The sequence below is a fragment of the Haliaeetus albicilla genome, chromosome 21 (genome assembly GCF_947461875.1).
Source record: "Haliaeetus albicilla chromosome 21, bHalAlb1.1, whole genome shotgun sequence".
Lineage (NCBI taxonomy): Eukaryota > Metazoa > Chordata > Aves > Accipitriformes > Accipitridae > Haliaeetus > Haliaeetus albicilla.
The window spans coordinates 16249256-16262668 of record NC_091503.1 but is presented as its reverse complement, the minus strand read 5'-3'; the positions used below and the strand labels follow the sequence as shown (position 1 = coordinate 16262668).

The following is a 13413-nucleotide window of genomic DNA, read 5'->3' as shown; positions in this document are numbered from 1 at the left end:
CATGACCCAAACAGATTTACTTCCACTTCATTGATTTTTGTCACATCCTGCAACACCAGAGAAGGTGAGCACTTGAGATACCACACACTTTTACCAGCCACATTCCCTCCCCCAACCCTTCCCTGGCAATACCTTTTCTGATACATCTCACAGGGCTGGCCCATCTGCCTCATCTCTCTGATCAGTCCATCCAGGATATCCATTTGGTCATTTGCCTGTGCAAAACACTCTTCCAGATCTCTGTTCCCTCTAATCTGGACACCATCCCCATATTTCAATTCCTAAAACAAACAAACAAAAAAAAAAAAAGAAAGAAATGGGAGATTAAATTAAATATTCATCACCTAAGCTTCAGCTTAGTTGTTTTAAAAGATATGTTATGAGGACTGATTATTTTTAAGAAGCATGATAGGTTTCAACCACTAGGTCTCTGCCAATTTTAACTGGCAGAAGGCCAATTAACAGAGGATCCACAGTCATTGCAAAGTCCTAATTACAAATAAAATACGAAAGAAAATTATTAAAACATAGTACCAACCAAATCTTTCCATAAAGAACAGCACATCCTGACTGATGTTTATTTCAGTGGAGCCAAGGCTTCACATGGTGTGCTAAGTTTTAAAGACCTTATGCTTTTGTGTTTAGAGGACAAGAAGCAAACACTGTCCTAGTGGGAGTTTGTGGATTTTGCTCCTGATTTTTCACAACTTTCCCTGAGGTTCTAAGACCCTTCTCCCCTGCAAAAACACAGACAGCACCCTGTTTGCCTGGGACCAGCTCCATGCCCTGTCACACTTGCATCCCACCTTATCACCCAAAGTCTAGGCAAATTCTCTGTGCACCCTCAGTGCAGTGGACCAGCACGGTCATGGTGCTTCAAGCAGGAAAACATGGCTCTTTGATCTCATCCCACACTGACACAGCCATGCTGAACAAAACATAACCCAGCTGTGATTTGATTTTGCAAATAAAATGTTGGACCTCATTACTTTGTCCCTCAGAAAGAAAAGAAAAAAAACCAAGTAAGCAATGCATGTTGTGGCACCAAGCTGGAACTAAACATCACTTTCTTTTAACTTCACTGGAATAATATTAATCCTTAACAAGAGGCAGTATTTACTCTGGCATTGATTTTTATATAAACATGTTCACACATGCTGTATCTCTGAAAAGGAAATGAACTGCTAACCCCAGAGTTCATTCCTGAAAGAATTTTCTGTCCACAGTGGGTCCAAAAGTGTGCATTAAATCACATCTACTGACAGAACTGTGAACGGGTTTTGCATCTCAGTGGCCTCAACAGCAGGATGCCTTCACCACCCTGCACCTCCTCTGACTTCGGCAAAGTCATGTTCACCGGGACTGAATCTAGCATCAATGAGTAACCCACCCCCAGGCACTATGGGTTTATATCAGTGTAACATACAGCAAAGATCATCTGTATGCTTTTGGGATGAAACAGTCAAGAAGATTTTAATCTACTTTCATATACTTCTTTAGGAATCACCTGGAAAAAGAAAATATAAAGATAATGAAGGTTTTTCCTATGGTGGTTCAGGTTCATTACGGCCCAGAAAATGATGATGATATTCTACAGGACACACTAAGAGAGTATAAGTGGTCATAACATTATTAACAGCTGTTTACACTGAGCAGAACCTGTTTGAAGGGTGGGTTGTTTTTTTTTTAAATCAAGAAGTCCCCCTTTTAATCGGATGCATTTCAGTCAGTTTTACTGAACACCGACTGGAGACAGAAGAGGGAGACCTAGGAAGTATGCTGTTCTGCTCCCAGTTGCCTCTCACAAACAGCTGAGAGGGGAGAAATGAGACGAAGAAGCAGAGCCTGTAAGTCCAGATAACAATGCAGCGTTCACTCCCTGTAATATTCATAATCACTTTTGATAAGAACAACAAGAAGCACTCACGGGTTGTACTATGAGCTCAGCTCGCATCAGGCAATCCGAACAGTTTTGCAAAAGCTCCTGGATGGTGTTCTGGCGTCTGGACACTGTACAGGTCCCATTCTGACTGTTGTGGGGGAGAAGAAGATGAAGTAAGTACAGAGTAATCGCACATTTTGAAGAGACATGAGACATACAAATTCAGAACAGCTAAGGGAAGTTACATGGAATAATCCACCTCATTTAGCTTCAGAGACACACACGCTTTATCTGGCCCTCCTGCATAACTGTACTCTGAAGTTTTAATGCTGATTCCATGATGGCAGAGCCACTTTATAACTCTCTAACAGCAGGCATTGACCGACTTCACCACAGGATAGAGTAGAAGGTGGAAACTGGCATGCCATAAAGGAGAAAGTTTTTCTTCCAGTACAGGTATTTGTAGCTTTGATAGACAAAACTTTGGCAGTATTACAGTGAGAATTAATTATTCACAATCTTTTGTTAAAGTCAATACATTAGAACATAGCTTTTGCATGATGTTATTGTATGTGTTAGGACACCAGCCATCGAATGTCAGAGCATAAAAGGAAAGCAGAGGCGTATGAGCACACAAGTCCATACAAACGTAGGAAGGGCCCTCCTATAAGCAGAAATGCATGAAGCTTAGTGCAGTGTCTTAAGAAGGAATTACAAGATGCACAAGCTACTACAAAAACAGATGTATGGCCTGGAGTTAGAGGACATGCTTTCTTACAGATAAATAAAGTGGGAGGTTGGGGATTCCAATTACAACTCCAGAACTGAAAACACTAGTGGGGGAAAAAGCCAAGATTGATAACAGGGTCGTTATTTTTGTCTTGCACATAATTTACTGCATCCATACCACCAGAAGGTTGCTCTTCCAGCATTTGGGATTCAGCCACCAAAGCGAGCCACTGCTAGTTGATTGAACATGGGTGAGGTGCTTCAAGCACAGAAGCATTCCTTGCTGATGGAATCAGAGCTCCCAAGCAAGCCCAGGCGGCTCCCAAACCCAAGCACTTGCCAGTGAAACTAAAATAAACCACTACTAAGAGACAGTAAGAAATTAAGATGCTTCCGAGCCTTGTCTAGTTTTCTAACTCCTGTGTTCACAGTAAGTAACCTTTTCCATTACAAATCACTGAAGGTTCAAACCTTCCACACAACACTAACATCAAAAAGACTATCGGTGCAAACCTGTCCAGCTCAGAGCCAGGAAGTCACGTGGATTCAACGGAAATCTTTCCACTGACTTCAACAGACTGACCATCCTTTGCAAAAGGAATTGTGACAACATGAAAAACTTATCAGAGCTGTCCTTGGGAAAATCACTGCAGTGATGAGAAATGTTCAACAGTATTTTTTTAAGAGCTCTTCTGCAGTGCGTGCAGTTGGTGCTTCAGCAGCCTGCCGTTCTCCTATCAGCTCTTCTTGAAGAAGTGGAAAAAGTTTGAGCAACTTTTCACCAGCCTCCCCCAATACCAGGGAATAGACTGTCAGAGACAGGACTGGAGAATCACTGGATAACTTAAAACAAGCTGTACACATGTAACTCCTGGCTTGCACTGTGACCCTTTGGCTGCACAAATGCTGCGCCCTACTGTGCTATGCACCCCTGTATATCTTGGAAACAGCTTAAAGAAAACAATTGTGAAGAATAACATATGGGTCTGATTGTGTGCCAGGCTTCCCATCAGCTTCCTTTTCTAAATCATTCCTTCTCCTTAGGCATCACTGTTGTGTTTGGATCCAGAAGTATCTGACTGCATCTAAAATTTACATTTAATTATACCCACAATTATTCTCATGAATGAAACATAATAAAGAAGAGAGAGGAACCTTCCAAGCAATTTTCTCTTTTTAGAACATCAGAAGAGTGGGTTTTTTCTTCAATCGCTTTTTCAGTCATCTCCTGACAGCTATAAATGCTGGATATCCATTAAAGCCAAAAGAACTATAGATGGGGACCAGACTTCTACTGTAATAAATTAGTGTATCGCCAATGGCTTCAGTATAACTTCACTGACCTCAAAGGCATTACTTCACTTTACACTGAAAGGAGGTCTGAACAACGGCTGTCACAGTTAACACGCTCAGAAATTGTGAAGAAAAGCTATTTTCAAATAAATCAAACTACTAAAACCATTTAAAAGATAGGACAAGTAGAATTACAAGTATTTTATGTTCATCCCAATAATGTTTGAATACCACATACAGAATTATTGTCCAAATAATAAAAAAGTTGGAAAACTGAAGATGGTTTAATACAGGTATGCAAAACTGTTTCAAAGGCAGGAGCAGATGCCTTAAAGTGGGAGGCTTAAACGCACCCTATTTAGATCTTAAAATAAAGCTCTACAAGTTACTTGTTTACAGTTCATGGGGACCTTCACAAGAAGAAAGCAGCAAGTGTTTAAGGCTCTCCAATCTAGTCAGTAAAGATGTAACCAAAATAATGGCAGAAGTTGGAGCAATACAAACCGAAATCAAAAAAGAGCACAATATTTCATCAATGCTGTTTTTAACAACTTGGATGTCAGTTTTGTTTTTAAACAAGTAACTGTTTTGCTAGTCAAAATACCGAGATCAGTACTAGGATAACAGGTGAAAAGGTAGTGGCCTGTTAAAGGCAGCTGATGACACTGGCCGAGCCAACGGCTTTCAAATCCGTCAGCCGACCAAATAGAGCTACATGGGGCATACCCAGAGACTACAGATGCCAATACAGGAGCTGACGTTTGATGGCATAGCTCCACCAAGTCAACAGGACTCAAAGACTTCAAATCTGAAGAGGATTTAGCTGCACAAATATACTCAAGAAGGGCATAAATCAATTTCTGAACTTAAAAAATAAAAACACTTCGCAAGACAATACCTCAACATATATTGCTTGATACATCAGATGGCACGAGCACAGTCTCACATGGACACATCTTCAGTACTTTTCACTCATGTGACAGGAGAGTATTTCATAAGCAGTTTCAAAGGCCCTCAGTATAATATTCCTCTTATTGAAGCCAACAGGCCTTTAATGGGAATAAGTAGATCAAAGCGGAAACCCCAATGCAGAGTAAGCAGACGTCCAACCTTGAAGCAGAAGGAAAGAGCCAGCCAAAGGAAAACCATATCCAACACAAAAAATACTGGCTCAAAGAAACTGAGGCAAACCCTAACCCCTGAACATGCTAGGCAGCATTGTAAAGTGGAGGCAAGAATGAAGCTGGATTTTCAAAGTACAACCATGTAACCTAGATCCTATATAAAAATACATTTATGTCCCTCAGAAAGATATAGGACCCCAACAATCCTCACAGGACACAGAGTAAGCAGATTACTATAGATGGTATTTTGTCAATGTCTCTCTTGCTTCCTCTGATTTTGTTTACATGAAACTGAATACGTTTAAAGTAATGTTTGGTCATTGTAACAACTACTGCTGCTATGAAAACAATTTGATTTGATTTGAACTCTGGCAGCATCTAAAGCTTGAACCTGTGAATAGGATCTTGCTGCACCAAACACTGTAGGCACACCACACAGTGAAAATATGGACAGGTTTTTCACTTGTTTTACTGCACCCCTGTAAACAAAGCGTACATTTTCAACCACTCCAGCAGAAAGGGAAAGAACTGGAGCTTGGTCTTTTAGCAGGACTTGTAACACGAGAGTGCAGGGACTCCTACTAATAAATACACACATTTGCAATAATCTGACTATTTGCTGTACTACTTTGGTTTTGTAAACCCTGCAGAACAGCACTGAGCAAAACTGCCTGGACTGCTTCAGACCTTAACTACCTATTTGTCCCTACAATTCAAAATTTTAGACCATGACACTTATTTTGAAGGCAACTCATGAATTTCAAAAAGATACTATTAAGCTGAGTTCTTTATTAAAATGACTTAGTTTTAATAGTCATTAACTTTAATAGTTACATAGTTTAATAGGAATAAAGGAAAACAAAGGGGGGTAGTGTCTTTGCTTTAAAATTATGAGAACACTTCAAAACACAGAAGAATCACTTTTATTTGGGATCTGAAAATGTAGCCCTATATCTCTCTACTGCCAGAAGAACCCTAGGAAAGGCACAGCATCTTCACATTGTCGTCATTCTGTATAGGAGCCACCCTGCTTTCTGCATGTCAAGGCAGAACACATTTCTCCCTTGCTATACTGCACTCTTGCTCTCCCAGAGAGATGAGAGGACAGCCCAACCTCTGCTGTCACTGGGATTTGGGCAGGACGGTAGCTCAGACAACATCTCCCTGCTGCAATATACCCCACCTGAGCTAAGCTCAGCCGTTACCTTCCTGTGAATCCTCCATTTCTGAACTAGGATTGTACTTAACTGTTAAGCAGTACCAGTGATCCTCACAAGACCCCCAGCTCTACAGAAACAAGAAATAACTACTCCTGTTTTTCATAAACGGGACTGAGAAATGCACTCGAGGTCACGCGATGAGTTATAAGAGTTGAGACAGACATGGCAAACCCAGCAGTGCCCACGTCCCGGGAACACAGCATGGCTGACTGCTGCTGCCACTGACTTATTCAAGCAGTCGCAAGATTTCCTAAGTGATAAGTTTTGAATAAATGACATATCCTCTGTAAACACTCAGCTTGCACCCTTACAGGCCCAACCGAGTTGTCATTACTGCAGAACCTGAGGGGCAAGGAAGAAAGCCAGCTACCTTCTGCTTTCTCATTTGGCTCCTGCTGCTGAAGACCTGCACACCCCCAGCATAAAGGCCTGCAACGTGGAGGCTGCTCTGGTTTCTGCCTTTGTTAGTACACAGCCTCCGAGTTATCCAGGGGGCGATTAGCGTCTAGAGAAGCAGGGCAAAGGAGACACGGGAGCACCTCCAGCAGCTCTGTGGAGCCTTCCAGCAGCTTGACAGCTCCTTAAAGCTTTTGAAGCACAAAGGGGAGACTCTTGGCCCAAAGATCCAATTTAAACCAAATTAGAATAATCCTTGTTAAATTTTCTGATTCCTCCACAAAACATTTAGCCTTTTAAAAATTCAAAGCATTTTTTTCATTCAAAAAGTAGAGGAAGCTTTAAAAAAAGGTCTTTTTGCAGATCCAAAGTATTGAGGGACTCCCATAACAACGATGAGAGCAAAACAATAGCACTACTTTTTCTTCCCTGCCTGCCGCCACCCCCCCACCCCATCCACACAGACTTGTTTGAACAAGCAATAGATTCATCAAGGGATTACCTGGTATGCCCAGGGTAGGCAAGTTAGAAGAAAAACCTGACCTGGAATGGCCATTCCCAGCACACAGCCTACACACACCAACTAAACCACCACCCATCCGCCACCGCCTGCCCATTGTGCGTGTGTGCCCCTGAAAACCCCTGCACAGGCATACACTGGCAAACGGTGGCAAATCACAATATCCGTAAGAATATAAACAGAAATTAAAATACTACAACACAGCTTTCCCCCCGCCGCCTCAAAGAAGGTGAATGCCGGTGTCGGAAATCATCAAAAGTTTTGTAACTGGGTTCTCCCCATACGTCTCTGCTCTTACTAGGATCAGTTTTGGCACACCATGGCCTCGCCAAACTAGTCCCATCTGCGGAGTATGCACACAGACTAAGGCACGATGACAGGAAACCTCAAAAGATGCCTGCATCTTGCACCATCGGGCTCTAAATACCATTAGAAATGTGCAAAACCTTAAGAGTCACGGGTGAAATCGTAAGATCCCTGAGGCCAAGTGCCTTCAGAGCAAGCAGGGTTTCACAAGTGATCCCGCCACACCTATTTGCAGAAAATCCTCGCACTTTTTCCCACTGGTATTAATCTCCAGGAGCAACAGCACTGTTTCTAAAGGCCATGCCTGCCCTGTGCTGCAGGCTGCAGACACGCTGCCTCTCCCACCTCTGGCTCTGGGAGAGGGAGGTGCCAAACACAGGGTCCAGCCTGGACCATGGAAATATACCTGTGCCGGAGAGCAGCCGCTCAAAATGCCAGCAAATCCCTTGCCTGACAGAGGCTTTCACACTTGCAAAGGTATCTAGCTTGAAATCTCATGCATGTACCTATGAAAAGGTGAGCTGGGATAGGTACAACCTGGTTTTTGTCTCATGGCGTGGCAGCATCACCAGCTGTTGCTGAAACCCATTTCTCAGCCAGCTCAAGCACAGCGCAGGCTCTGCTGGTGTGGCAGGTATTCAGCAGCAATTCAGACACATTCCTCCCTCTCCATCTGCCCATGTTTTTGTTCGTCATGGGGCAGTTTTTACCCACTCCATGCAATGCTGTGGAAGAGGAGCTTAAAGGGGACCTTACCACGCCAGCCCTATCACCACTTAGCTTGGCCAGGACCCTGCAGATCCCTGCGAGATTGATGAGAAGGGCAAAAACACGGCTTTGAAGCTGTTTTCTCCAAGTTTACTTTGTCTGTCAGTCCCTGAAAGTAATGTCAGGGCACAGGATGTGAATTTCTAACTCCTTTTCTAACTTAAAGCACAGAAGTTACATTAACTCTTAAGCAGAATTGTGTAAATTAATTTATTTTCACATCACACAGTGATCATGAATCCTAGGCTATTTTTTTCCCTGTTCTCAGCAATGACAAATAAAACTGCACAACTTGCCACTTCTTTCCTTTCTCTCACAGCATATCAGATTTTATCTCTCTGTAGCAAAAACATTGATAAATATTCGACTGATGAATTGGCAGTTTAGGAGCGTGTGACTCACTGTCAAGCTGAGTATCTGTACTGGGGCCAAGCTCATACTGAGTTCCCAAGCCAGAAGAAACCGGGAATGTTGTAAAAGCACCTTGCTGAGCCCTAAGGGTAGGGAGCGTCTTATATTGCTCTGTGAGTAATGTAATACTCAGCACGGACTTGTTCGGCAGAATACGCCCCAAAACTTACAAGACTAGACCCTAAATTGAATCCTACTCCATTTAGGATTAAGGTACAGTAATCTTCCCCAATGGAAAAAGAAGCCTCAGTTTTATGAGTTTGGTAACTGCCACTATACTTTGGCACTAAAGATGTCAGGCTGAAAGCAATTATTAAAACCAATTCCGTAGAGGATGGCCCTGATTCTGCAAGCACAACATGCACAGGATTTAGTGGACTTTCTGCATGCAGTGAACGTGCAAAATCGGGCAATTGCTTTTTTTCATTAACTGGCAACAAAACCCTCATTTTGTATTGCGGGGGACATCTTAATTCAAATCATTAAATTAATTCAAATTATTAAAAATAAACCTATGCAACTCAGTAAGGTGCAAACATGTATATTGTTTTGTAAATAATTATTTAAAGTGCTTTGAATGGTCAGATCTTTTCTCATACAAAAAACCTGTACGTAAATATGTATATATATGTATTTTGATCTCATTAACAGGGGTCTTTAGCTCCATGCAGAAGCCTCGCAATAAAGTGAACAGGAACTTTAATTGCAGTCTCATTGCCAGATATGCCTTCCGAAAAAGGAGATATGAATATTATGTTATAGAGAGTAAATGAAAGGATGTTGATAAGTTTTCAACCTCTTGATCAGGCGCGTCCTTTCCACTCTGGCTACACCACCCCAGAAAACTAAAGAAAGAAGAGCCTAACAAACTATAGACTGTTTAAAATATGTAAGAAACCCCAGGAATGCTAAATTAAAGGAAGGTATTTCTCCTCTAGTGAAAGTCAGGAATAACAGGGAAGTCAGTCTAGTGAATCCAATATAGTTGCACCAGAGTGAAGTCTGGAAAAAGAGAACAGCCAGGAAGTAACATGTTCTGTCATTAATTTTTCATGTCTGTCTCTTGCAAACAGTAAAGGTATTTGCAGTGGAGCACCACTAGCAAAACAGATCCTCACAAACGCAACACAGCGATGGCATTTTGGAGTCCTAGTATGTGCACTCTCCCATGGTAAAGTACTGAACCTTTCTAATTATATAGCAATAAATAGGTATTCTCATACTACCGTAATAGCAAGCAGACAAGTTATAGCTGCGATTCATCGTAACTAACTTACCTGTGCACACGCCAAACTGAAAGCCAAATGAAGAACTAAAACTAAGAACGGGGCAGAGTAACAGACAAAAAAATAGGCAGAATGCAAATTTTGTCTTTTGTTCAGCAGTCCTCTAGCAACAGGTCTGATGTACCTAAACAGAGCTCTCAGTGCTCTCTAGGGTAATCCTAATTCTCTACAGCCATTTATAAATCTGCTTGATAGAATAAAGCCCGCCTGTTCTCATCTGCTGTTTATTTAATATATATGTGTAATTCTCATCCTTCTGCAATCTAATCCTGATGTACCATCCGTAAAATTAGGGCTTAAATTCTAACACAAATTACACGACAGCACTTCCAAATCAATCCCTAAGTCAGTGGCATGAATAATTAGGCCAACGGGTTTAATGGAGCCATTCCACATGTAAAAAAGAGTAATCACCAGCAGTGTTTTGTATAGTCGCCTTATCATACACCAGTGCTGTTTCCTTCAGCGACTCTAACTGCCGCCTGCTTTTCAGTCCCGTGAACTCCCAGCCAAAGGGATTAATGGAGAGGTCTTCACGGCCACTGCACTTATTTTGTCAGAATCAATCTGCGTGGATTGCCGGTACAGCTGCATCCATGAAAGCAGGTGTTCTTCAAGCCAGGATCCACAGCCAGTACCCTGCCCGCAAGATCTTCATGGCGCTCGCGGCAACACGGCAAACAGTTAAGAAGGTAGAGGGGGGGAAGCAGGCTGTACCTTTGCTCCCCAGCCACCAAATATCAGGGATCGCTGCATAAAAGACCACCACCTTAAACTCGTGGGCCTTGCACAAGCTAGAAACAAACTCAAAAATGACCAAGAGAACGATTCCCACCGGCTGGAATCGTTCTACAGCCCTAGTTAACACAACTGCTGGTGAGGACAGCGAGAGCTGAGCCTGGCCGCACGAGATATAAAGCAACTCACCTCAGTACAGCTTGCTTTCCACCACCAAGCAAAGCGGGGTTTTATCAGCAGAGAGCTGTTGGGTCGGTACAGCTGGCACAGAGGCACGGACACCCCAGAGCGACGCTGAGGTTACCGTTCTGCCTTTCATCCCGTCGCTCTCCTCACAGAGAGTCCCCGCCAAAAGTTGTTTCGGTTTTTTTTTTTCCTTTTAAATAAATTAAGCCAGCTCTTTACTTGCATTTTTAAAAGCCTTTTAGAGGTGGGTCTCCTCGGGGAGGAGAAGGAAGACTTGCGAGCTCGAACCCCTCGGAAAGCAAGCCGCCAGCGCCTCACGGCAGCTCTCCCAAGGCGGGCCCGAGGCAGCGGGGCCGGCGGGGCCCGCTCCCCCTCAGCCCCCCCGATCCCGGCCCCCACGTACCCGTATCCGTCGGAGGCGTAGTCCCCGCCGTAGGTCTTCTGGTAGTAGTAGGTCTTGTGGGTGTGGGTGCCGCCGCCGCCGCCGCCGCCCCCCACCACATGGGAGCTCATCTCGTAGCGCAGGTCGGTGCCCGACTCGGCCCGCGCCATCCGGCCCAGGGTGTTGATCCGCGGGTGCGAGCCGCCGTTGATGCTCATGGCGGCGGGGGGGCCCGGGGGGAGAGGGGACGAGCGGGGAAGCGACGGGGAGGCTGACCCAGACGCGACGGGGCGAAAGGCATTCACCCCCGGCAGGGCCCGCCGCGGTGCCGCCTCTCCCTCGCAGCCCGCCGAGGGGGCCGGGGAAGGGCCGAGCGCCGGGGGGGGGTCGGCGCGGCCCGCAGGTGAGGGGAGGGCAGGGACGCCGCGGAGCGGTGTGAGGTGGCGGCGGCTGGCGGCGGCGGCAAGAGCGGAGGTCCCGTCCCGTCCTCTCCCCTCCCCGCCGGCAGAGGAAAGGAGAAGCCACACCTTTCGGCGGCCGTTTTAAGCGGCGCTCCTGGGCGTGGAGCCGCCGCCTCGCCTGCGTCCTCCTCGGCGGCCGCCTCGGGTTTCTCCGCGGTCCCGGCCCCCGGCCCGCCCCGGCCCGGCCTCCCCGCGGCGGCGGCGGTGGCGGTGCTGCCGCTCCCCGGTGGCCGCCCGGGCACCGCAAGGCCTCTCCCAGCCTCGCACCGGTGTTTCCACCTTCCTCGGTGCGTGGAGCTGCCCTCCTAAGTTGCCAGTGGAGGTTGGAGCCCATTAAAAACTCCCTCCTGGCCTCTATCCTATCTACCGGCTTTGCGCTTTCCCTGTGGCCGTCGTAGAGGCCTTGGGGCGCGGGGCCGGGAGCGCTGCCGTGAGGGCGGCCGGGGCAGGGGTGCCCCCGACGGCAAACACCCTTCTGCCGCTCCGGAAAGTACCGGCACCCAAACATGGCAAAGCCGGTTAAATCGGCACCGTTATGTCAGGGATGGGTCCAGTCCGCTGGCAGCAGCCCTCTCCTCCCTGCGCATCACAGGGCCGGCGTGCTCGTCAGGAAAACGGCGTAAATGTTTGCGTCGTCAACTCCAAAATACATCGGGTCTCGCATTTGGGAAGGCTGTCGATACGCCAAGCCCAGTGCGTTTCTGAAACAGCCCTGAAACTGGTGCACCAGCACATGAAATGTTTGAATGGTGTCATGCGCTGGCTGCATTTGTGCATGAGAAAGAGGATATCCAGAAACGCGTGTTTAAACTGACTCCCTTAGTTTTTCTTGATTCCTGCCTTCTGATGCTCTGAAAGTTGAGCTTTACTCTTAAAAAATAAAAAATAAGCCAGATCCTAGAGGCAAAACCGTCTTAATACATTTATGTGCATGCAGGGTGTAGGCAAAGGCAGTTTGCTGTAGGATGCCCGGTGGTGCCTTCGTGACCAGCCATTGACCGCTGGGTCAGTCTCAGGGGTCGGTTGGGAACAATTTCTTAGCTATGCTCAGTGGCACTGCCTCAGCTGGTCGGGGCACTTGTCCATGGTGTCAGAAAACAAAGAGGAGTTGACCTGACTTTAAGAAGCAGCAGTCACTTGTGAATAACCCTGCTGAGCTTTTCCAAAATAATACCGAGGCTTTCATCCCAAAGTGCAGTATGGAAGCCAGCCATATCAGTCATCTGATGCTCTGCGACAATGCATGTGCTATAAGTTTTTTAAACTTGTGGGATGTCACCAGCAGCCTGCACCATGCATAAATTCTTGGGCCTGTTTCTTGATCATTTTCCCGGTATTTTAAATCCAAGCGGTAGGCCACAGGACAGTAAATAACAACTACACAAACATACTGAAGGACAAAAAGAGAAAACCAAATGAGAGCAATTCTCCTCAATGCCACTGAAACTGCTGGGGCTCTGTGTGAGCACCATGGTGCAGGTTACGTGAGAACCTGCTCTGCTGCTGGAGGTGATGGTGGGCACAGCGTAGCAGGGGCATAAGAGCTCCTCCAAGCAAACGTGGGGTTGCTTGGTCCCAAAAGGCATCCTGTCGGCACTGCCCGGAGCTGTATGGAGTGCTACAAAGAAGCAGAATGCAAGTCGGCTATTATCTGTGAAGTCATACAGTGACTTCTATATTCTAATATATATGCTGTATTATATATAACGTG

General features: G+C 45.6%; 1 protein-coding gene across 3 annotated transcripts in view; it reads right to left on the bottom strand.

Annotated features, from left to right (window-relative positions):
• DSP (desmoplakin) overlaps positions 1-11761 on the bottom strand; it is a 41036-nt gene extending 29275 nt beyond the window's left edge. For 2 of the 3 annotated variants that reach the window (XM_069809053.1, XM_069809055.1), the window contains exons 1-3: positions 11263-11761; positions 1928-2030; positions 133-281 (exon numbers count right to left, since the gene is read on the bottom strand). In XM_069809053.1, the coding sequence (XP_069665154.1) occupies positions 133-281; positions 1928-2030; positions 11263-11459 (449 nt within the window). In that variant the 5' untranslated portion in view covers positions 11460-11761. The remainder of the gene's footprint in view (positions 1-132; positions 282-1927; positions 2031-11262) is intronic. The other variant, XM_069809054.1, reaches the window with a different exon arrangement.
• Between the last annotated feature and the right edge of the window lie 1652 nt (positions 11762-13413).